This window comes from Rhinichthys klamathensis, unplaced genomic scaffold (genome assembly GCF_029890125.1).
Source record: "Rhinichthys klamathensis goyatoka isolate OS25496 unplaced genomic scaffold, OSU_Roscu_1.1 h1tg000060l_1, whole genome shotgun sequence".
In the NCBI taxonomy this organism is placed as follows: Eukaryota; Metazoa; Chordata; class Actinopteri; order Cypriniformes; family Leuciscidae; genus Rhinichthys; species Rhinichthys klamathensis.
In genome coordinates, this window is record NW_026606605.1 from 1,954 (window position 1) to 28,547 (window position 26,594).

The following is a 26,594-nucleotide window of genomic DNA, read 5'->3' on the forward strand; positions in this document are numbered from 1 at the left end:
GTGGAAAGTTAGTAGTCACATTAGCCTTATCATTTATTAACCATTTACATTTATTTTGTTTTAAAGGGGCATATCATGGAAAAGTGATTTTCCTTACTCTTTTGAAATACAACAGAGTGATCTATCATGTAGACGTGTTCAAAAAACAAAACGAAACTCCACCGAGTCCTTCATTTTGAGACCGTTTATGGAAATTAAGATGCAAACAGATAATTTAGAACATGTCATGGTAATCAGCATATTTAAATATGACTGCCAATTCAGTGTTCAGCAGTTGGACTCATTTCACAGGCAGTTGAAGGTCATTTGCAAAATAAAAGTCTTAAATGCTTATAAAATGGTTTGGTAAACATACATTTCTGTCCTGTGTTAACGTATTTCACAATAAACAGGAATTTAGAAATAGAAATTATAGAAAAGATACACATAAAAGAAAAGAAAAGATAGAAATTATACCAAGTATAGTAAGTATACTATCAACTTAAATCTTTTTTAAGACGCGTTTTTTTAATAATCTGAAATCTGAAACTTTATTCCAAAGTGTCTTATTAATGCAGTTAGTGTCAAGCACGCAGAACATGCTCAAAACACACACATTTGAATGTGTGCCAAATGAAAGATGCATGTTAGCCCAAGTTTATTTGTATTTATCACATTTCCCACACACCGGTAGTTTCAGTTTCATTTGGCTTTTATAATAAATAACGTATGTGACGGGTATAACGTTTTCATGTTGCGAGAATCGCTGAAGCTTTTATCACGGTATACGATGTTATCACGATATTGAAATAAGTTGCAAAAAAAAAGTGTTGTCGTGCTATAACAGGTTTAATAACTTTTTCTTGTAACTAAAAAAACTGAACATACAAATACAATAAAGCAGTACACGAAATGTTAAAAAAAAAAATCTGTCCTTTTTAGGGTCTCTTTTAGGGTTTTTCGGTAAGTTCCGTCGCAAAATATACGTCATAAAAGCAGTTTTTTTTGTTTTTTTTTGTTTGTTTTGTATTTTTAGGTTCGGTGTTAAAAATGACAGCGTAAACGCTAAGAGAATCGGGAGTAAATTGATCATTTTTAAAAAGTTGAGTTGTTTACTTTGTACATCAGGTGCGTTGTATCCACATCATACTGGTGAAAATGGACAGACTAATGATAAAGTACATTCAATTCTGAGTAATGCTAATAAACAACATGTAATTAATATATAATTATTTTGAATTACAGCTTGAATTTGCATCGTTTTATTGTAAAAAAAAAAAGTCATTTAAAACTACAATCATTACAAGAAACTGACTAAAATGTGAACTAAAATAAAATGCTAGAAAAATGTATGAAACATCTTGAATATGTGCATGTGTGTGTGTGTGTGTGTCTGAATATTGTGATGGATATAAAGACTGTTTGTTGCCGTGGTGACCTGCCCACAGTAGATGAGTCTTTAATTGGGCCTTTGTTCACCTAGCAGCCGTTTCCATGGCTCCTGGCAAAGGCGCTAGCACTAGCAGTGTCACACACCTCAGAAACACAATCAGGCTTTTGGGAAGTTGTCTAACAAACACAGTCTCTGGGTTTTGATGTGCCGTGTGTGTGTGTGGTGGACTGTGGAAAGGCCTGTACAATGTTTGAAGGATTAGAGAAGTGCTTTTGATGAAGCGTAGCGGCTCAATGACCACCACCTCGCTCAAGACCTTCTGCTAATGTGTGCGAGTGTCACTCTCCATCTAAAAGAGATGTTGAGCTTGCATGCTGATCTTTTATTCATCTTAGCTCAGAATGCAGTATGCCTGAGCCACATATAGGAGAATAACCTGGAACAACTGATTCTGATGCCATCATCTTTACAAACTCACACACTATGCACTCACACACAAACACTTCAGTTGATAATCATGAGAAGGAGGTATTGAAGGATAGGAAAAGATTATATTAGTGTGGAAAGGCCACTAACTTGGAGGAGAAGAGGCTGTCTGAAATAATCATGCAGTCATTTCTGATCATGACTTTCTTCTTTTTTACATTTGATAGATTTACATGTAGAACGCTAAATGCGGCTGCTTAATTTTTATAAAGAGATTTTTGATTTCCCATGAGTCTGGAACTTAATCATCGTTGGTAATGGTCATTCTTTATTTCTCTTGAAACCTTTTTTAAAAGGAAAATGTGGGACATCTTATGAAAAAGGAATCATTTTTTTGGGATTTAGAGACGAACACACATAAACGAGGGATTATGTGTTTGTATGTACATAAAATCTCAGGCTCTGCCTAAAATGCTGCACCTAATGTGGACTTTGATGATTGTTATTTCTGTCTTTTTTTATTCAAATTAGTGTAATGGTATAGATGGTGACAGGCATTTATTATCCAAATGCTGGATCAATAGCATTTTAACAAGTGTATTTAATATAGCACACAAGGGATTTGTTCATTTTGATGAATGCTTATTTTAATATTTACTCAACTTAAAAACGTAATTTATTCATTGACAGAACTATATAGATTTATAAATATTCGCAAGGATTATCTGATAAAGTAATAATCTCATGTTGGCCAAAAATCAGCCGATTAATCAGCTCAGCTTCTAGTGTGTACTTATCATATAGTGTATAGTGTATATCTATAGTGTACTTATCACTAATAAATGTGTGGTCAATGTAGTGTTACTGTTACACAGTGTAATCCCTCTAACAGTCGACTTTGTTTGTTACAGGGAGCATGCGTGAGTAACAGGTTTCTGTGGCGGGACCTCAAGCTCCTCCCCTCATCTGGAGCCCCTGCGCTGTAGGATACGAGACCGCCTTCCTTCACCCACTCTGACCTCAGTTCAACAGGTACGCATTGAACTTACAGCAGACAATTATGCCATTATGTAATTATTCTTTATTATATAAAGTGAATTAATATCAGCTCAGTTTTACTCACAATGCATAGTTACTTTAGTGTGACGATGAAGCAGTTCACATATAGTGTCTGAAAGTAGTAGCCATACTGGTAACACTTTATAATAACTGCATGCTATTAATCATTTGTTAAGCATGAGTAAACAGTTAATTCATCATTTATAAAGCATTAATAGACATTAATAAGCAGTTTATAAATACAGCTATAAACGCTTTTTTTCTTGATTTATAAGCATATCTATAATGCGTTTAATAATTGTATTTTCATACCTTGTTAATGATCAATTAATAATTTCTAAATGAAGTATAGCATTATTTACAAACAAGAGTTGTCAGTCATTCATAAGATCACTTAGAAAGTGTAAGTAAATGTAGTAAATACAGGTAGTTATAAAGCATTTAGTAGTGGTCAGTTAACTATTTTGTGAGCTAATCTAAAGTGAGAACTATTCATGCCTTGTAAAGCATTTATAAATGAGATTTGAAGGAGCATCAATCTTCTAAACAGTAAAATGTAACAAACACAACACAGTGATACAGAACATAGAAATATTTAACAGCCTTTAAATCTCCTTTATAAATGCTTTACAAGAAATGAATAGTCCTCACTTTAGATGAGCTCACAATCATAGTTAACTGACCACTACTAAATGCTTTATAACTACCCGAATTAACCCTGAATTACAGCATAAATACATGTTAATAAAGCATTTATTAACACACTAAGTAACCATCACTATATGTCTGAATAATAAGATGTATGAATGTACATTTAAATAGTTTATTAATTATTTACTTACACGTTCTAAGTAATCTTATGAACCACTGAAATAACTGGTTTATAAAAAATGCAATTATTCATTTAGAAATAATAAATTGATCATTAATAAAGGATGAAAATACAAGTATTAAACAAATTATAGATATGCTTGTAAATCAAGAAGAAAGCATTTATAGCTGTATTTATAAACTGCTTATTAATGTCTATTAATGCTTGATGAATTAACTGTTTACTCATGCTTAACTAATGATTATTAGCGTGTAGTTATTATAAAGTGTTACCGTAATGGTTTATTAATCCCCAAGGGGAAATTCTTTGTCACTTCTGGGCTCTTTTGGCCCTTTGGACTTTTAAAAAATGAAATATCTGTAAACACACTTTTTTTTTCACACTCCCCCTAGTTTATTTAATTTGTCCAACAGTGTATACACATGTAGTATGCTACAGGAAAATGTGGTCATTGTTTTCTTTTCTTACTCATCCCACCCCACCCCACCCCACCCCTTTAAAATAAGCAACATTTCCACCACTTTGTTGTTTCCACCACGTCTCATATTATATATTATATTTTAGCAGTCTGTGGTGGTGGAAATGCCATTTTTGGTATAAAATGGCAGACTCTTGTCTTACTAAGGATAAATTCACAGCTGGCATTTTATTTTTTCAATATACACACAATTAAATCATATTTTCAAACTTTTTGTATAATTTAACATTACATCCTAATTCTAAATTATGGGCAATAGTATTCGGTGCTATAGAAATTAGCCACAATATTGGACAGTTATAATTTCAAACAAACTGGAATCAATTTGAAACCAAATCAAATGGTTTATGCAAAACAATAAAATCTAAGCCATTTAAAGTAGTGGAATGTAATAATGAAGAGATGAGAACAACTTTTAAAGTATGTTTTAATGTGATCTTCATATTTCAAAAAGAAAAAAATGAAATTGTTATTCAGATAAAAATCTAACTGTCTTGTTGATATTTTCAGCAGTTTGGTTTAATGTGAGTGTGTGTGTGTGCATAGCAGTCTAAACTTTAAATAGACAGTAATGCATATTGATCTGGGTTACACCACAAAATGGCTGAATGATTGCAAATTGAAGTATTTAATTGTACTTGTTGTTTCTGCCAGACTTTGCATTGGTAATCAATTTGTGTTTGTTTTCTGCATTGGATGCAGTTTTTGCATCACAGCTCCCTCCATCTCCGTCACCCCTTTTTTCCGTTCTTTTGTGAGTCTTTGTGTGTGTGTAGCTTGTTAGCAGTGCTGGTTTGAAAGAGCCTGTGCTCGAGGCATGTAATCATCTGTGAGAGGAAGAGGAAGTTGCAAACACAGGCTTTGGGGAACCGTGGTTGTATCTCAGTCCTATTTCAACACCAAATTTGACTATTCAGTGTAGATGCTCTACATGCATCAGGCTTAAAATGGACCTCCCTCAGTTGTTCCTTTGTGAGATCGTCATTATTTCCTCTTACTTTCCTCTTTTTATGATGATAATTTCTTAAACCCAAAAAGTAGGAAAGCATTTTTTTGTTTTTAGCTGAGAATAGAAACATAAAGCCTTGAGAGTTTTCTGTTCACTATGTCTGTCTATTTCAAGCCCCTTGAAACACACACACACACACACACACACACACACACACACACACACACACACACACACACACACACACACACACACACACACACCACAGACTCGCACTTTGTCTCAGAGTCAGTGACATCCCCCCTTACTACCGGTTTCTGAAATTAGACTGTTACATTGTGCACTATTGTTGCATTCTGGGAAATACTGCAGACCTCTGAAAACAGGGATCCTGTTATAGTTACTTTACCGATTGGCCCATCCCCATAAACACACATGGGATTTATGGGAAAGTGAGAATCATCCATCTCTTCAACTACATCCTCCTCCTTTTACTCTCTTTCTTCATCTGTTTTTGCTCAAGTGCTGACTTTGGATTTTGTAGTATGTTTATTTAAGGACATTAGTTTTTACTATGTCAGGATGGATGGGAAATTTTTCATACTGCACAGACACAGACACACACACAGACACAGACACACAGACACACACACACACACACACACACACACACACACACACACACACACACACACACACACACACACACACACACACACACACACACACACACACACACACACACACACACACACACACACACACACACACACACACACACACACACACACACACACACACACACACACACACACACACAGTGCCCTTCACACACCAGTGGTTATTTGAGTTATAAGCTTGTAGTCAAAATTAAGTGTGTAAAGGAACTGTGCCACTGAATAATTGCAAGAAAGAACATCTTTCTATTGAGCTGCACGCAAATAAACAAATCATACCTAGCAACCAGTATTACCAAAACAAATGTGGTTATTTTAATGAATCATTCAGAAAGTCTCAGTTTGAATCAGTATAACGAAACCTTCATTGAACGAACTCTCTGAATCAGTCACTGTGGTTACTGAATCAACATGTAATCTTACTTGCATAAGTGCAAGTTATCTTTACTTTCAGTGATCTCTATCTCAAAATGAAACCAGGTTTGTGTGTGTGTTGTGTGTATACAGGATACAACAGGAAAAAGCAACAAATCCCCAATGCTAGGTTTCTTTTCATTTATTTTGAACAGACAGTGGTGCAAATTACAGTTCCACCTAGCGGCATTTAGTCCCCCTGAGGTACAGTTCAGACTCCTTTAGTGTACTAAGCAGAAAACAGGTCATATTATTTTTGCATTGCTGGTAAAAAAAAAAAAAAAGGTATTTGGTCACAATCAGCTACACAAGTGAAAAGCACCTCTTGCAATATAAAAGTAAAAAATAAATAGAATAAGGAAAAACAAAACTTAGAGAAAAACAAAACTTAGAGAAACTTAGGCACATGAGAGTGACAATGGCGGATGCACAGTTTAGTATTAAGCTTTTTCAAGAAATCACGGAAAGATGAGAGAGAAGGAGAAAAATAGCCTATAAAGAACTATGACAAACGCGACAGCGACTACAAAATAGGACTATTTCTGTTTACATTAAGCGCCATCTAATGTCAGGGAATGAATTTCCATGTTCACTCGGCTCATCGTGTGAACACAAAAAACGCGTTGAAAAACGCTGACGAATAACGCGCGCCGCTATCCAGGACACACATATTTCATCACTGGACTGGACTGTAGTAGTGAGACTTTCACGACACAAATGCCAAATGATTTTGTCTTATAACAGCGGAAACAACTTAAAATACTCTATAAATAAATATTTATGGTCATACAGATAAGAGTATCATTTGAAACTGTAAAGGATGTACTCACAATAAAAACAAAACATTGTGCTTTTGCAAAATAAAGAAAACAAACAGGATGCCGTGGATAAATTAAGCGAAAATCAGCGAATAGGCCAATGGCGAGGCGCCAATCTTGTTTTGGGTTGGTGAATAGATCGTCTCTTCTTCTTCTGCTCTATTTCCTGTTGTGGTGGTTAGCAAACCGTGTTGCATTACCGCTCATGTCCGCTTCTGGATTGTACTGTGGATCGCCTATGACTGACTATACGTCTTTTGACTGTATGCACCGAACCGTGACGTCTATGCTGCGACCGTTCGGAATGAATATACACACTTAATATAATAATTGCATATAAATACAGTAACATCACTACTTTTTGCCTTGTTACTCTTTAACACTGTCACACACATTTATGTCTTGTCAAAGTATGTAATATCTGAACTACAAAAAGCAAATATGAGTGGCAGAAACAGAAGTGATTCCCACACAAAACTGATAGCAGAAGTTTTACACAGACTTGAATGTCTCTTTAGAGCAGGAGCTGGCCGTGCTCTGCAGGAGTCATTAGGAGACTTAAGCTCGCTGTGATAACTGGTCTGGGTCTGTTAAACAGCCGCGATTCTTTTGCTGTCATTCACAGAGAGTTCATTATGCAGGACTGTATCTCGCTTTTGTGTTAATTATGAAACGAAGTCTGGCAGCTCCATCCTGCAGATTTTTTTTCTTTGATGTTTTATGATCTCACTCACGCACACACACACACACAGTCATGAACCTCCACATCTTGAACATTTTTTTAACAACTCTCCTGAATATCTGATGAAATATCATTTCAGGAAACTTTTCTCTCTTTATCTCCCTCTCATACTTGGAGTCTGTCCAAATCAGTTTTTTTTTTTTTTGCTCTCACAGTAGGTGGCTTGTCTTTCTACATTGAGGTTTATTTGGTTGTCTATTTAAATGTCTGTTACTCTCTAAACTAATTTTCCTCTCTCTTTTTTTAAAACAAAAAAGAGAGAGTTTTTTTTTTTTTTGATGTATATGAAATACACTACAATTCGGGTTAGTTTTTTTTTTCTTTTTTTTAAGCAGTCTCTTATGCTCAACAAGACTGCATTTATTTGATTAAAATACAGTAAAAAGTACTTGTAGCAACAATGACCTTCTTGTCACGTAGAGGTGTTGTAGGATTATTTCTGACGCGTGAGATTCAAACAAGACGCTTTCAGTCCAGTACTGCATTTATCCCTTTATTTGTCACAGTTCCGATGCCAAAACACATTATATTTCATCTCTTCAGCTCTCTGGCTACCCAGATACCTATTAAAACCCACACTCCACCCAGTGTCTAACTGTGGAACTACAACATATTATAAATAGAGCATAATGGCTGTTAATATTGTAAAATATATTATTTGCAATTTAAAATAACTGGGTTTCATTTTAATATATTTTCAAATGTAATTTATTCCTGTGATGGCAAAGCTGAATTATCAGCATCATTACTCCAGTTTTCAGTGTCACATGATCCTTCAGAAATCATTCTAATATGCTGATTTGATGCTAAGGTAACATTTATTATTTTTTATTAATGTTGAAAAATGTATTTATTTATTTATTTACAGTGTGTTTTTAGAGCTACAATTTTAATACTGTTGTATTTCACGGGACACTCTAATTTGTCACTGAATCATCAGCCTTCTTTGCACATCTATCCCAACAAATCCATTCATCACGATTTATGCAAATGATTTTTTGAAGTGCTACAGGTGTTTGGGAAAGTGCTGTAGTGGTTTTTGTTGCTATGTTTTGCTTTCAGAGATGTACAGTATGAAGAGGATACTTTTTAGCAAATGTGAAATATTTTTGGGACAAAAACTATAAAAGCTAAGATGGTCTGGTCTTTCAAATGTGCATTAGACAACACATCGATTTAAAAAAAAAATAAAAAAAAATAACCATTGTTTTTTTTTAAAGAATTGATTCATTAAATTATTTTATTATGTGTGGATATATGTCCTGGACATGGTTACAAAGCCTGGTACCAGTACCAAAAACAATGTGAATTCTGTAGAGTATTTGATCAAAGTGTGATTCTGGATGGACAGTGTCTCAAATTCAGTCCAATTATTCAATGCTATTCCTCATTCCCAGGTTCTGATGGCCCTGACCTTCCTATAACTGAACTGGCTTTGTTCCTTTGAAATATGTTAAATGCAGCAGTTGTTTGTGTCATGCAACTATCAACAGTCTGAAGAGAAGACCTACTGAAGAGGGCCGATGACTAGATAACACAGATTTTAATCATGTGATCCTCAGTGTAGCCTACATAATGCATATTTAAGTTGAACTGACAAGCTTACTAATTGAAAAAGACTGGAATCACATCACACATGGATCATATGCTATGCACACAAAAATAGAGCTGTGTCAGATGACTATTACCCACCCAGAGCGTTTGGACGCATGCAGTGCATGCAGCGGGGATGTGCGCTCCTGCAGTTAACACGCATGTTAGTTGAGCTGAAATCTGATAAAGCGTAGCCCGTTCGATTTTTATGACCCATTCGTACTGTAATACCATCAACCTTGTAATTGGTTTATCCGGCTGCTGTTTGGGATGGACTAATCTAATATGCATAATTCAATGTCGCACTGAAGTCAAGACCTGCATGAACTGAGTGTGCAAATGGAGTCTTGACTGTAGTAAGTGTAGACGCCATATTGAGTTTTTCACGAATGAAAAAAAGGAACTCTGAGGCTCTGTGGAACAGACGTGCAATCCAATCTGTCTGTCTGTATGTCCGTCTGTCCGTCTAGTTTTTGTCTGTCTTTTTTTCATATTTTTTTGTTTGTCATTCTATCTGTCATTCTTTATATGGTTTTGTTTGTCGTTCTATCTGTGGTTCTGCCTATGCTTCCTATATGTTGTTTTGTTTGTTGTTCTGTCTATGGTTCTTTATATTGTTCTATCTGTCTGTCAATCTATCTTTCATTCTTCATATTTGCATTTACATTTCGGCCCTATGGATCAGCGGTATGTCTGGAGAAAGAAGAATGAAGAATATGCTGAAAAGAACACTGCCTACAGTTAAGCATGGTGGTGGCTCAGTGATGCTCTGGGGCTGCTTTGCATCATCTGGCACTGGAAACCTGCAGTGTGTGGAAGGCAAGATGGATTCATTGAAGTATCAGGAAATACTTGGAGAAAACGTCATGCCGTCAATGAGGAAGCTGAAGCTTGGGCGTCATTGGACCTTCCAACAGGACAAATTCCACCAAGGCTTTGTTGCATACGAATTTCTGGAAGATTCAGTGGCCACCACAGTCACCTGACTTCAAATCCAGCCAGAGATTTTCAATGGGGTTCAAGGTGGCGGTTGCAGCACGCAAACCCAAGAATATTACTGAACTGGAGGCCATTGCTCATGAGGAATGGGCTAAGATTCCTCAGAAACGCTACTAGAAGCTGGTGTCTGGTTATACATCCTGTTCGCAGCAGGTCATAACAGCAAAAGGGTGAATTTAGGGAAACCACTTGAAACATTTGTTGTGTTGAGCCATTTCAATTACTTTTGTTTGATTTGTTTATTGCAAACAGCTGAAATTCTGCAAATTTTGTCAATAAACCTGATTTGCAATGGAGGTTGAATAATTTGATTACAACTGTATTGTTCTATCTGTCTGTTTCTCTATGTATATTTGATATAAATAGTGCATGAGGAGATACAGTGGCTTTCGCAGAGATATCATAATCTCAGATGACATTTTCTCTTTTCTCCATTGTGCTAGTGTGTGTCTGAAATAGGAGAACTTCACAGAAACATTTCGAAAGGGAGATAACAGAGGTGGAGGCGTAGGGAGAAAGATGGAGGGACTGTGAATAGGAATAAGGAGATGCTGTAGGGGTTTAATTTGCTTTTCTCTAACAGACGGCAACAGCCAAAGAAAGTTAATTACCCTCCCGTCTCACATCTCGATGTGTGTGTGTGTGTGTGTGATGCGACCAGGGGTGCGAGCAAGTGAGCGGGTTTCTGCGCCCATCTGTTTTCCTGCCAGCCAGAGTTGTTAAGAGGCTCTCTGCTTTAGAATGTGACTTCTCTATCTTTCACTCGTTCTCTTCCTGTGTCCCTTTCCCCCCTCATTTCTGTCTGTTACTCTCATGTTATCCGTTTTATGTACTGGATTTGTTTGTATGATCGAAGGCTAACTCATATTCAAGTTTGTGTGTGGCGTGTTGAACAGGAATCCCCCCCCCAGCATGTGACACACACAGGTGGTGTGCCTGTCCATTGTCTCAGTATCAGAAACAGCATGAATATTGCATTACGTGAAGACATGTTAAGAAGCCCTTGCAGGAAGTAACACAGGAAGTGAAACACCAACCTTAAAAGAACAATCACAGTCCCGCTCTGATATTTGCTAAGGGGGTTGCAGGTGCAGAACTTGCATTGAGAAAGTAATGTTATACTTGTAGTTCTCTTCGGATGGTGATTGTTTATAGGGGCAAACTCTTGTGTTTACGTAACTAGATTAAGTACTTAGAAGAAGAGTGATAGCTGTATCTGGCATCAGTGTGTATGTGTTGTTACCTCTATGAATAAAATTATGTCACAATGTTCTCACATGACCTAATTGCTGTCCGGATGCTCAAGCTATATCACGGAGTCATGCAAATATTCTTTTACATACATCACCCTGAGAAAAAATTACTGTCCACTGCTTATAAGACAATGGTGTTTGTCCAAGGAAGTGTGTTTTGCACATATAGTATGGGTGAATGGAACAAAAGGACTGTGCGTAAGAGAACAGGAGGGTGAAGAGAGAGATTTTATTCAAACTGTTTTGTAAAGAGTTTAGATGGTATTGTATTTTCATTAATTTTTATCCGTAGAATGACATATTGTAATTGTTTTTTTAATGTGATATTTAGTTTAGGTTAATGATGTCACACTTTGCCATTGTGGGCCGGTTGCACTAGGGATATGTGTGTCTGTTTTCATCTTTCAGGCCTGTGCTCACTCAGGTGTGTGTGTGTGTGTGTTGTCACGGTGATGAATGTCTTGCCCAGCTGGCGTGGGCAGGGGCCTTTGGCGTTGCCACTGTGATGGACGAGGGCCACCAGAACAGTGGCATTACTGCTGTGCCAGTCATAACCTTGAGCTCAACACACACAAACTCTTTGACTGCTGGTGAGACCCCCTCAGAGACATCAGATGCCAGAGGATTTTGGCAAGGCTTTGACTACTTTAACATCGTACTGCTCCGTTTATATATCTCTTAATAGTCGCACCTGTGCATATTAGCGCACAGACACTGTCACTTAGATGTAATTACTAACCCTGTACTAGAGTAATACAGTATATTTATAAACACAAAATACGTAAGTATTTTTTATTTTTTAATTTTATTTTTTAAGTTTGAACGTTTGCAGTTAGTAAGATTTTGTTTTTAATAAATTAAATCTAGTCATTTATTAGAAAACGCTTCCCTGCCAATGACGAGTTTTTACGGCTTTCTGTGTTATCACTGTTATAAGGTAGGGGCGCTATTACGCATCTCCTGAACGAATACAGTATCTCCAGATCAAAACACAGGCAAAGAAGTAGTAATCTCATATGTAAAAATAATGCGATCATCAACAATAAACAGCATATAAATCAAAATGGCCTAATTACTGAATGAAATGTCGACCCAGGAAGTGCCATAAGACTGTGAAGCGTTGGGATTGTTGATGGACTCGATCTACTCTTTCTACGTGATTTTCTCAGCTTTATGCTGAAAAAAGAAGAAGCTTTTTCTTATGAAAATTACCTACATTCAAGTGTTGATAAAAAAAGAATGAATTTCTTTTGGTTTGTTTTAAAGCAGAGGGTCTAAAATGCTAGTGCTGGCCCTATATATATATATATGAGAGAAATAATTCTTCAGCACCATATAAACATATTAGAATTATGTGACACGATATATAAATGGTCATATATGGATAAATAAATAAAACTAATAAGAAGTACATATTAATTATTTTGTTATTCTCTAAACAGAGTCAGATCATGTTACCACATTCATTATCTTCTTAATTAAACTAAAGTAGCAACAAGTCATGTACACACTTTAAAGAGTGTGTTTGAGATTTTGTGAATCATAAAAGTGTGCCATATAACTTTGATTAATGGGTGGGCCAGAAAATAAAGAAGAGTGACAGGATGGCAGTGGTCAGTGTTTCTTTTTGTCTTTTGATGGCTTTCTGTCCCCTTCAAATTGACTGTCTTAAGCAGATTTCCCTCTTCCCTTGAGCCCAAAGACTTCAAACTCTAGAGATACAGTTGGACGGGGACAATGACAGAAGTTTGGTACGGCTCTCCAGAGAGAGAGTCACTGAGGAGAGTCTTTCAGGTTTGTTTTTTTGTCAACTGCAGTGTGCAAGACAGCCTCCTACTCAAACATGCAGCACAAGAGAGTCTGTAATGGACTGGAATAAATAAATGTTGTTCCAACCCTGGTCTTTCTTTCTTCTTTGTTTTTTTTTTGTCCATATGAAGATCTGTGTGTCCAAATGTTGTTTTGAACCACAACAAAAACAGTTGAACCTTCTTCAAAATATCTTGTCTTGTGTTCAACAGAAGAAAGCCATACAGGTTTTGGATGACATTAATTTTTGGGTGAACTATCCCTTTATGTTTCTTTGAGTGTGGCACACTGTCATAGGATGCCACATAAAGAAATGGTTTTCTAAATCTGGTGTAATTCTTTTTTTGACCTGTAGTATATATATGACATACTTTTACACACACATTTACTGAATGAAGTATTTGTAGAGAAGGATTATGCTCTACAAATTGGTTTAGAATTTTTAGGACTAGTTTGATTTTGTAGCGATTCACTGGAGCTTCAAGTTCTCAGAGTGTGATTGGTGATGCCATGTAATTACGTTATAATGACCTCTCCCTTATCAAAGCATATCACACACTGCTTACCTCCCATAGGAACATCATCCTTCCTTCCCTTTCATTTTCTTCTTCATCTCTCCCCTTTTCTCATTGCATTTCTAGTTGGCTAATAAAAGATTCATTTCTAGTTCATTAATGAAGGCAGATGGCTGGATTAAAGAAACCCTGTTAAAGAACGGAATTTGCACCCACCAATAGGGCAAAGGTCAAATCTGAGATTCTGTTTGAGCAGTTTTTGGAATAATTACTCTGAATCATCTGCTAATGTGGTGTATTGAGTCAATTGTCTTATTAGTATTCTCCGTTCATTGCTTGAGTTGTTTGCCCTTAACGGAGGTCACAGAAAATAATGGAACAATGGATTTTTCTTACTCTTTTTAAAGTATTTCAAGTATTCAGTAAATTGGTGGTGGTGTTGTTCCTTTACATGCAAAGAGCTTAGGCAGTTATAACAGTGGTCATTTACATATGTCTTAAAGATACGTTAGCAAAAACAGACTGTTCTACAAGATTTATTTTCCGAGGGTTTAGAGAGACTTTTTTGGTGCAAGAAAACATTACTTTATCCATGGACTTTAGGGAAAAGTATAAAGTGTGATAATATGTCCACTCTATGGTCTCTTTGGAAAACCTCTAGTGCTTTATTTTGGTGTGAAGATGATAAAGTGTCTGTGTTTGTAACTTTTCCAGGTAGCTGTCTATGGTAAGCTATTACTCAACCTCGAGGCTTGTATAGATATACTATGTTTGTTGCTTGAGTGTGGTGTTTAAAACAGGCTGGTATACTCACTGTAAGCTGTAACAGGTTTCTGTATGCTTTAAACCATGGTGTCTGGTTGCTGGTTGTAGGTGTGATATATCACTGGCAACTTTTCAAGTGTTTTCTTGTCACCTGTGTTTGTGTGTAACATACTGTGCGTGTTTGTGTGTTTTTCAGGTGTGAAGATGAGGAAGTTTGCGTACTGTAAGGTGGTGCTGGCCACTTCTCTGGTGTGGGTGATGATAGACATGTTCATCCTTCTCTACTTCAGCGAATGCAACAAATGTGATGAAAAAAAAGAGAGAGGATTGCCGGGGAGAGACAGTAAGTACACACACACACACACACACTTTTTGGCATTATTACAAAGAATTGTTTTCTTAAGCACTGAATTCTGTAATAAATAAATACAGAATATTTTGGAATATTTCTATTATTTTGTGTCATCTCATGTTTAATGAATTGTGGCTAATATAGTTTTATGGTTACCATGGTAAATTCTTTGTCAGCTGTCTCCTCAATACATGTTTTGACAGATTTTCTTTTTATTTATTTATTTGCGGGATAGACAAATAAAACATTTAAATAGGTATACAATTGTGGAAATACCATATATATATATGGTATTTGCATACAGTGTATATATATATATATATATATATATATATATACTGTATGCATATAAAACTGACTTATCCCAACATCCAAACCTTACCCCACTAATTACACTGATTTAAGTCACATGAACCTTAAGTAGCTGCATCATAACAGTACCAGATCTTGTTCTTTATTTCAAGTTGAATACGACCCGAATTCTTCTCTGGTTATTGTAAAAGAAATGAGAACCATTTGTCAGTTCCCAAACCTATTATTTACTGTATGAATCTTTTTGTGCAATTTGAAGACATCACTGGATGTTCCCAAAAGAAGATTTTGACAGATTTAGCTCACCTCTGCAGACATTTTTGTTCCCAAAGTATACTGTAGCTAAATAACTCAAAACACAAATACAGCTAATACAGAAAGCACTCATCAACACACACACACACACACACACACACACACACACACACACACACACACACACACACACACACACACACACACACACACACACACACACACACACACACACACACACACACACACACACACACAGTAAGAGGGTAGGTATTGAACTGTGTGTATTTCTGTGGGAGAGAAAAAGAGTAGAAATATAATATGATAGTTTTAGAGCTGTATTGGCTCTACATCATCTGAAGGATACAACCACATTCCAGCTGTGCAGCTTATTTTAGAGGATGGAGAGAATGAGGAATGGAAGAAATCAAGAGCAGTGCTTCTCAACTGGTGGCTTGCAAGGCCATTCTGATGTGGCCACTAACCATATAAATGAGCAGAGTTTCAAAAGCAAAATGACAGACTTCTAACAGACAGATCAACCAGAAATATGGAGAAAATGCTTCCCTATATTTTGTGTTGTTAATGTCTTAATAGTACATGTTAATATTTGATTAAAGGAGATTTTAGATTACTTTTATATGATAAAAATGTAAGTACTGTGATTAGACTTGATATGAATGTAAAATATGAATCCTGAATTAAAACCAGTTGAGAACCGTTGATTTAGAGACTTTAAAACGAGCAGAAAGAAGATTCAAGTCGCTGCAGGTCGCCAGTGGTGGCTGCGCTGGAGGGCGTTCCCACTACTGGTTGCCTAGTAATGTTTGTGAGTGACATTCACGGATGTTACTCTATGTTAGACAACAAATATGTTGTCTTGCCGCTACAAACAAACATTTTGGAAGGAAAAGTCTAAATATAAATGGAATCAGTACATAAAATGCATAATATTAAAGATGAACGAGAAACAGTGAGTGCTCTTTGCCATCGCGGCTATTTAACTGCAGCAAACGGGCAAATACCGATCTATCTGGGTTCCCGAAACCATTCAGGCACGGAGTCAGTGCGGTGAATACCACATGGAGATCTATTTTTTACAGTCTATGATGGAGATATATCATAAATTATAGGACAGTTTCTGACTGCTAAAATGAGCTTCTCGTTCAACTTGCCTCGGTCAGACAGCACTGAAGAGTGACGCGCTCCACTGACTTCACTCCTATTGGTTGTCGCTCCCGAAAGTCGCTCTTCATTTGCATAAAGTTAAACAGATCTCAACTTTGTCACCTCGGCAGACACGCCCCACCGGTCGCCAACGGTCGCTGTCGCGCGTGTCGCCGGAAATCGCCCGCTCCCCATTGAAATGAATGGTATCGTGTCGCTTGTAGTGTGAACGGGGCTTTAGAAGGAACAGTCACTGAGAAAAAAAGTATGAACTGGATGGTAATGCAGTGGGAAAGCTCATCCTCTTACAAAGATTTCGTTTGTCTGACCCCTGTATCAGGTCACTTTGGTTTGTTCTGGGTGGTCACTCAAGAGCTGCTTTACTTTGGCCATCATCTCATGAAACAATAACCCTAAAATAATCTGCTTACCATATTAATAAAGCACATTTGTGTATGTTTCTATAGCGATGATTATACGATTTCTACCCCCAGAATACCTTATGAAAGCCATTGGATTTTGCGGAGCAGGGAAACAGGACAAAGTTGCCTTGTAATGCGCTCAGTCCGAACAGCTAAATCCTGCCCACTTGACACCCGTACATACACACACACAGTGTACGCACTGACACACACGACACAGGGCTTACAAACAGGCAGTTTGCCTCTTAGAGCAGATGTAATCTCTTACACGGTTGCAAATCTGACCTTAATCTCACCAAAGCATGCTTTTTGAGTTATTAATGATCAAAGCTCAGCGCTTATCTACCCACCCGAAATCTACAAAAACACACACTTCACACACACATGGCACAAGTAACAATTGTGCACGGACATCGAGGCCACACATTCTTTTCTGTGGGCAAACACTTAAATGTTTATGGGGATTTCTTTAACTTCAGACACTGGTCAAGTTTTATTAAAACTAACATTAGAGGTGAAACGGTATGAAAATTTCATATCACGATTATAGTGACCAAAATTACGATTATCAGTATTATCACGGTTTTGTTCAAATGAGATGAAAATGTTCAAAAAGAACTGATACACACCATGAAAACATTTCAACATATATATATATATATATATATATGCTTGTGTGTGCGTGGAGGGTCTACAACTAACTGTGACAAGAAAATTTACCAGCCATAAATATTTTTTCATATACTCGCCAACACTGATTTTTACTCGCATGTGGCGCTTGGCGAGTGTTAATTTTAGGCCATGTATGTATGTTTTTTTTTTTTTAAGTTTGTTTACTTGTTTGTCAAGGAGACCAGTGTCAGTGAAGAGCATGACTGAGATAAAATATGAATGTGTTTTATGTAAATAAATGTTAATGTAAATATTCTATGGGATTTGGGGACAGAATATTTTTACTCCCCCATTTCCATTCAAGCTGCAGTTTCAATGTATGCAAAAAAGTTTCACAGTCTAATTTGATTGTGTATTTGGGTTACATAAAATATGAGCTGTGCAAATTTGCCTTTGAAAGACAAAGGAGTCAGGCTTTTTTTTTTTGCCTGTTGTTCCAATCACAAAATACATAATTTGAGATGCGGTGGAAATGCAACTGTGGTGCTGTGGTTTTTCATGTAAAAATATTCTTTAAAAAAAACCCAGAATTCTCTGGTGATGTGTGTATATCCACTATTGGACAGATTAAATAAACTAGTGAGAGTGTGATGAGTTTATTTTCTAAAAGTCCACAGTATGGCATGTGCGTTTCTCACAAGTGTCCATAGTTGGAGAAATGCCCATACTTAATCAAAAGCCAAGGGAACAATCTTGAATCTGCGTGTTTGTGTTTCAGCTGTGGTTCAGAGGCCTCATGATGGCCCAGGGGAGATGGGAAAGCCAGTGGTCATCGCTAAAGACCAGCAGGAGAAGATGAAGGAAATGTTTAAGATAAATCAGTTTAACCTGATGGCCAGTGAGATGATCGCACTCAACCGATCTTTACCGGATGTCCGACTCGAGGGGTGAGTGTCTGCATGTGTGTATTCGCTACCATTAAAGTGAGATTGTTTTTGTTTATTAGATGAATTTTAAGCCTGTAACTGGCTTAATTGTTATGTTTTGAGCCGTGAGGGTTGGTGTTTGACTTTACAAAGATTGGCTGACGTATCACAGCGTGTGTGTGTGTGTGTGTGTGTGTGTGTGCACTCTTCACTGAGTGAAATGTGTGTGGCAGGGAGTGAAATGTAAACATTGATCCGTGAAATGTGTTTATTTTCTGCCCCTCAGATTAATTACCAGAGAAGTATTTTTTCTCAGCTGTGTTTGAAGCAAACCAATAGAATCAACATTTTCAATTAAAAGATAAGAGTGTGTCAATTACAGAGTCACAGTCATGACCTAACTTTACACACACACACACACACACACACACACACACACACACACACACACACACACACACACACACACACACACACACACACCGTCAGACCCACAACTTTCAACTTGACAAGAATGTGATCTAACTCTTATAACTAAGAACATACTACTTTATGTTCCTTGTAACAAACTTATTAGACTTTTTGATCTAAAAGCTTTACATTTGAGAATGTAAACATGATAATTTTTGCCTGTCCATATGTAATAAGTACACACATAATTCACAAAGCGAGATATACAGTAGCCTACCATTCAAAAGTTTGGGGTCATTGTTTTTTTTTCTTTAAATAAATTGATACTTTAATTTAGCTAGGATGCCTTCAATTGATCAAAAGTGACACTAATGCCAGCACAGCTTTTTTCAATGTTTATAATAATAAAAAAAAAAATTTTGAACATCAAATCAGCATATTAGAATGATTTCTGAAGGATCGTGTGACACTGAAGAAGACTGGAGTAATGATGCTGAAAATTAGGTTTTGCTGTTACAGGAATAAAATACATTTTAAAATGTATTAAAATAGGAAAGAGTTATTTTAAATTGGTATAATATTTTACACTATAACTGATGTTTGTTCAAATAAATGCTGCCTGGGTGAGCATAAGAGACTTCTTTCAAAAACATTTCAAACCTTTTACCGACCCCAAACTTTGGAACGGTAGTGTACAGTTGGGTAATTAATTATAGTAATGCATGTTACATGAACACTGCAAAGAATCTAAACTTATTACAGAACATTTAAGATTTACATAAGATTGAATATTTCATATGGTAGATGCTTTTCCCCTGTATTTTCACCTAAGTTAGGTTGTCTGGACTTGACTGTGGACTATGTAGCGTGGTGAATTGTTTGACGTGTCGCAATCATTCACCCTAAGTGTTATTTAAACACTTATTAACCTGTGAGTTTGCCACATCAAATATGGGCAGTTAATGTGTGTTGTAGAGGTCAGATTACTGTGTGTGCATAGTGCGTGAGTGTGTGTGTCAACTATTTCTTTTACGCTTTGCAGTATTAAGTTCACTGAGGTGAGGCAGAGAAAAGAAAAGACGTGTAGAGAACATGTCAAATTCGTCCTTGAGAAAGCAAACAAAAGCATGTTTGTGTGTGTGTGTGTGTGTGTGTGTGTGTGTGTGTATATTTGTATTTGTGACGCTCCTTTTGTTCCGTGGGATATCACTCCAAAACTGTTCTCTCTCCGTTCCCACTGCACTAAATAATGTGTAGTTTGTCCTTCTCCAGTGGACACACACACTTTCAAAAGACCTTGCCTTAAATATTTACGATTTTAATAAGTCCCTGGATGTTCTCTCCTTCAAGGCGTGACCATGGAAACTATTCCACCATGACAATAATGTCACCCGGGTCTCTGAGCCAAGTAAAGCAGAAGCACGTCTATGAAGCAGACGTAATATTCACACACTCGCATACAGCTGCACGTCAAGCATTACGTCAAGTGTGTTTAATGAACTGAATCATTAGCATATGCATCCTGGCAGTGTCTGGCGTGGTGATAAATCACTGGGTCACTGGAGGGATCTGTAGGTCTGATAAAAATGCCAGGATTATTGCTGTTTAATGAGTTTTGTAATTATGTTGTGCCAAATTTCTCTCTCTCTTTCTTTTGTGTGTAAATGAGTATAAATATACAAGCAGGACATTTTCCTTCAACATTCCTTCCTCATAAGCCAAACCCAATTCCTGCCTCTAACAAGTGCTTAATTTGTGCCGGATCCTGTTCCGGAAAATGTCAAATTTGTTTGCATCCCAGTATTTGTTTTACAAATGATCTGACAGATCAGATACATTGTCAAACTGTGACCGTGTGTGCATGTGCTTGGAGGTGACAGCCAGTCTTGTCTTTAAAAAAAAAAAAAAAAATTTTTTTACCTGTCAGACAGCATTTAACCCTGAACAGATATATTTTTGACCAACCTGTTTTCTTAATATTCAGTGTTGCATGATCCTACTGACAAATCTACAGCAACCGCATGATGTGATCATGTCAACATGCACAAGGAAGATTTCCAGCATCTTGTTAAATCCATGTCATGAAGAATTCGAGCTGTTCTAGGGTCCTACTGAGTATTTGAGATATGTACTTAATAAACTGGCCACTGAGTGTGAATGGAAAATAACATGCACCTAAAAACTTTTTTCTGTTTAATTGTTGTAAAATTTTTTTTTTGTAAAATACATTTTCACACAGCAGACCTATTGGCACCAATATTTTTTTAAAGCATGTTTCCTAAACACTCCCTTCATTGGTTGGACAAACAGATAGCCCCGCCCCAAACTCACACCATTGGTTGAGCCAATGTTGCTCTGAGCCACTCTGCTGGTAGATGCCGCAAGTACACTATATCTAAACCTAAAAAAACCTTCTTCATTGATGACCACACAAATTAGCTTTGTCTTCTGATTAAAAAAAATTTGCAAGCAATTGTTTATTTACTCATTTTCTCTGCATAAGCTGAAGAAGGAAAAATTAAACACTTCAGGTTTAGGATCCTTTTTTTTTATCTGGTTTGAGGATTAGATTCTGATTGGACTGGTTTGACAGTATCTTAGCAACGCTCTTCAAACATGTAATTATGCTTTACTGTGCATCAGCAGATGAACCTTTTCCCAGTTACCTCACTGTTTTCCCTGACCTTCTGCTCTCTCTCTTGTCTTACACACACACACACACCACCATAAGTGCGGTGTGATGTGTACTAAATTACTGTTTTGCTGCTCTGAATGGAGTAAAATGGAATACATTATTCTGTTTCTCTAAATTACATATCAAAGGAGGACAAGCTAGCGCCGGAGAGAGAGAGATGTGATATCAAAGTAGTAAGATATCTCAATCTCTACGGAAGGAAGGAAGTGGAATTACTAGGCAAGAAAAAAGGAAAGTGCAGATGAAAGCAACTGAAAATGTATCTGCCAAAGGGAAAAGTGTGTGTGTGTGTGTGTGTGTGTGTGAGCAAACATCTTTATGTATTTTTCACTGGTTGTGGCTGTTTCTTCCCGTACACACCCCTGCATAAACTATCTCAAAACTGTGTCGACTAGATGAGTCTCAGTGCCAGACATGATTCTTTTGGGATATTGGGAGTCAACACAGGAAACAGAACTTTGATTGACACAAAAATCTGCCAAAAGAAGAAGAACAGGAAATAAAGAGTTTCATATTTGAGTTTTCACATTTTTCGCATTTATAACATTAAATTAAGAACAAAAAATCTGAAAACATCTGATGTACTGTGTAGAGATAATTAAAACCAGTTATTACAAATCGTTCGATGAACAAAAACAAGCTATTTTTTATTAAACAACGAAACTTAAACATAAAAAGCTTGTTACTTGAAATAAAATAAACGTTAACTGAAAAAATATAGATCAATAATTTTCACAGTAAAATTTCATCACAGAAAGAGTGTGCTGTCCTACGCTATTCTTGCAAATATCAAGAGTGCATGTGTGTGTTATAATGATGCAGCTGACCATAGCACAGTGCATATTAGATATTGTTGTTTGTTGTTGGTCAATTCTTGTATAAAAAAATAAAGATAATGGTCTTCCTCAGATTTACATTTTCAAAAATTTGAATGAACCTGAACGTCCATATTTTTTCTCTGTAAGCCTTATGTGCAATACATAGGTATCTGACTTTAAACCCAGTAGGCTAATAGTCTGATTAAATAAGTGATCTTAGCTTTTAATATTCATATCCAGTTCTATTGCTGTCCACATGTAAATGTATAACTTTTCCAAAAAAGTATTGTCCGGACCTCCGCTGGGAAATAAATACAGATACCTCCAGTTGGAACTTTAATTGAACACCCCTGCTCTGGAATCTGGTCCCATTAACATATGATTTATTGTTGTATTGACCTTCATAACATGATTAGCTGTTCATCAGTGTGCTTTATTATCTGATTGGCTGTTCTGCATACTGTTTAATGATGTGATTAACATAATCACTATGCGATTCTTCAGTTAAATTATGCATTACTTTGTTCTTAGTTTTGCTCTCTCTCTTTTTTTTTTGCCTCTGTGTGTGACTTTTATTGGTTTTCCTTCCCAATGTGGTAAGCAAAGCATTTTTGGCTTGTATTTCTGTAATTAGCAGGTTATGCAGAACCATTAAAAGCATATGGTCAAGACTGTAAACTCACAGACAGCATAGATTTACACAACCACGCCAACACACACTGTTTTTATAGTTGTGTGTTGCGTAGAGAGAACAGCTTACAGCTGGGAACAATAGTGACCTTTTCTCCTTCACTGCATTCCTGCTGTCTGGGAGGGAACTGTGTGTGTGTGTGTGTGTGTGTTTGATGCTGAAAGCTGTACTGTGGTATGATAACACTATTTCCTTTACAGTTTGACAGTTTTTCTTTTTATACGTCTCTTTTACTTTCAGATTCAGGTAGCTTTTATTGGCAATGTAAAAAAAGTAAGGGTTGAGAAGCAGTGCCTTCTAAAAACATTGGATGAGAAAATAATTGACAGTACAAAATAAACACTAAAATAAATACAATGAAATATGAGATTGATTTATGTATAAATAATTTTCACTGAAGTACTAGAGTTTTAGGAGTCAGAGGCAATCTGAAATGCAGACAAAGACATGTGAAATTGGAAAATTATCAAGCATATTTTTCAAATTTTCCTAAATTTCTGCTAACACTGATGAATAAAAGATTGTTTACTCTACATTTGTTTTACACCACCTTTTGAGGTCGATTTTTTTCAAGAAGTCTCTCTTGCTCAATTCAAAATATTTTTGTATCACAATATTTGTGGCATCACAACCTATTTAAAGATTATTTCAGTCCTATATTGCCTTCAGTCTACAATGATTTTGACATTTATACTAGTCTGTGTTTTGGATTATGAAGCCACCCTTGACACCAGCTGGTTGTTTTTCTATTTTCATGTTCTGTTTTGATTCTGTTCTTTGATATGATGAAGGCGCTGGTCAGAGAGATTTGGATTTATGTAGTGTGTGTGTGTGTGGTTTTGAGATTAAGATGACTTTGAGAACTGATGACTAACCGATCCTGTGTGTCCTCTGGCTGTTATCGCTGCTTTAGAGGGAGAGGAAAAGTAGAAGAGAAAGGCTGTCCTCAATTATCCCTCCCAGACACAAACACACACACACACAGCCGAAAATGTGTGTAAAATCACACTGAGCTGCATCATTGCACTCGATCGAGTAGGATGTCCTGTAAATGACTGAATAACTACAGCTCACATTCTTCTTCCTCTGCATCTCTCTTTCTCTCTCTATGTGTGCTAAAGTCAAGCAAGATTTGGCCTGAGGAGTCTGAAAAAAAAAATCTAGTATAATAATGTGCGTGCGTGTGTGATGGAAGAGTTCTACAGACCTACGGCTGTTTTTGTCTCTCTCTGATTGCACCAACTATATCCAATTATTCCTGGGGCTTGAGAAATGTGATTGTGTGCGTGTCTGGTGTCTCTGAGGGTTTGTGTGAGCGTGTGTGTGTGTGTTTCATCTTTGATTCCTTCCATCTTTTGATCAGTCACTCATTTACACGTTGTTGCAGCTATTTTAGTCTGATTTAGACACACAAGCCATGGCCAGGCATATGCTACCTCACCCACTCAGCTCACTCACACTTGATGGTGTCTGTGCTGATTGGAGGGAAGGGATGCATGATCTCCCTGCATTACAAAATTGATTTTTATATAGAGACAGAAAATCTAGGAGAACGGACACCAAGGAATGAGAGAAAAATCTCTGCTTCATTTTAATCAGGCAGTTTGCAGGGTTGACCAATGAGAAGCCTCGGCTGCAAATTAAACCGTTGTCTGGGGGTCCTGAGAGTCGACATCAGGTTAATGAATTTAAAAAGAGCAGTCTGTGTGTTTCCAGATGATGAGTTTAAGAAAGATGGGGCCAGGAGGGGCTGTGTTACTGCAGTGATGGGACATAATGGACTACAACCCCTCACCTTCACTTAATTAATCGCGTGTGTGTGTGTGTGTGTCGAGTTGTAGGGGTGCAACGGGTCGCAGTTGATCCATGATCCGTACAGAGTACGGACCAGGCCCCACTGTTCGGAACGCATGTGATTCGTGGATTAATTGCTAAGTTTAACCATCATAGAGTGAAAGGGTGATCATAGAGTGAAAAGTTTATCATTTGCACGTGTTTTCTCTTGACTTGATCGCGTGCTGTAATCTGAGCGTACAGCCGCAGGCACCCAAAGTGCACACACACATGAAGGTGCGTTTCAGATAGCTCACAAACACCGAATTGATTCCTCTTTTGCGTCTCTTTGCGCTTGAACGGACTCATACACACAAAACTGTCAAACTACCCGTCTCTGCAAGTATTCTCGTAAACACAGTCGGTTATGTCTTAAGTGAACGTAAACAGTTGAGAAGGAAATCGTATGTGTATGATTATATTGGATCTGTTCATTAGGTCTTAAAGTGACAGCAGTCTATAAATATCTGCTGTTGTCTCTGTCATTAATGTTAACCAAACAACAAAACACATATTTAACAAAGATTAATCTATATTCAGTTTATACAGTGAACATTAAAGTGTTATTTTACATTTGATTACATTTCTGTACCTGAATACTGTTAGACCTTACTTTATTTGTAACTTTGTTATATTTTATTTATATGCTTGTTATTTGTGTATTTGTTCTTTTTAATGACTGTTCACTTGTCTTTAATAATGTTTAATTTTTAAAAGCTAGATTTTTGCTGTGGTATCGAAGTACTTAAAGTGGAAGCAAAGTTACATTAAGCCACCACCCCCCCTTTTTTTTGCTGATGCAAAAAATGATCTGATCCATGACTCAAAAAACGTAATATGATCCGAACCGTGAATTTAGTGATTCGTTGCACCACTAGCAAGTACGTTGGAAGGTGTTTTTGCCTCTAATGTTGTTTTAATGTTTCAATGTTATTGTTTTTTTGGAGCGTTGTGGTTATATCTTGCCTCTTAATGTGGTTTTGTGCTTGATGTTTTGTCTTTTTGGGTGATCGCAGGCCAGAATCCCCCAGCTGTGCCAGGGCAAACAGGAAATGAGGCAGGAAGTGGAAGCGTGTGTCCCACTTTAGCTCTCCAGATTCAACAAACACTGGCTTTCCTGTTCCTACCACAGCACAGACTGGCACAGTGACCTGCGCTTACATAATCGCCAAACAATCAACACATTCTCTGAACCCACCCACAGCCCCTCAAATGGCCAATGAGTGCCCTTTCTCTGGCTGACTGACAGAGATTTAGACCAATGAGAATGTAGAGGGATGGAATGCTTATGGGAACATTTATTGGAATAAATGTTGGAAAAACTTTCTGGAGGGACAATGGTGATGGGGACAAAATTGAGATGGGAGGAAAAATTCTATTTCAGATATGTTGCATTCCC

At 37.0% G+C, this 26,594-nt stretch overlaps 1 protein-coding gene across 1 annotated transcript in view; it reads left to right on the forward strand.

The window, feature by feature from the left end:
• Positions 1-2,705: 2,705 nt before the first annotated feature.
• galnt1 (UDP-N-acetyl-alpha-D-galactosamine:polypeptide N-acetylgalactosaminyltransferase 1) overlaps positions 2,706-26,594 on the forward strand; it is a 48,971-nt gene continuing 25,082 nt past the window's right edge. The window contains exons 1-3 of the mRNA XM_056249448.1: positions 2,706-2,830; positions 14,898-15,044; positions 18,600-18,768. Coding sequence (XP_056105423.1) covers positions 14,906-15,044; positions 18,600-18,768 — 308 coding nt within the window. The 5' untranslated portion in view covers positions 2,706-2,830; positions 14,898-14,905. The remainder of the gene's footprint in view (positions 2,831-14,897; positions 15,045-18,599; positions 18,769-26,594) is intronic.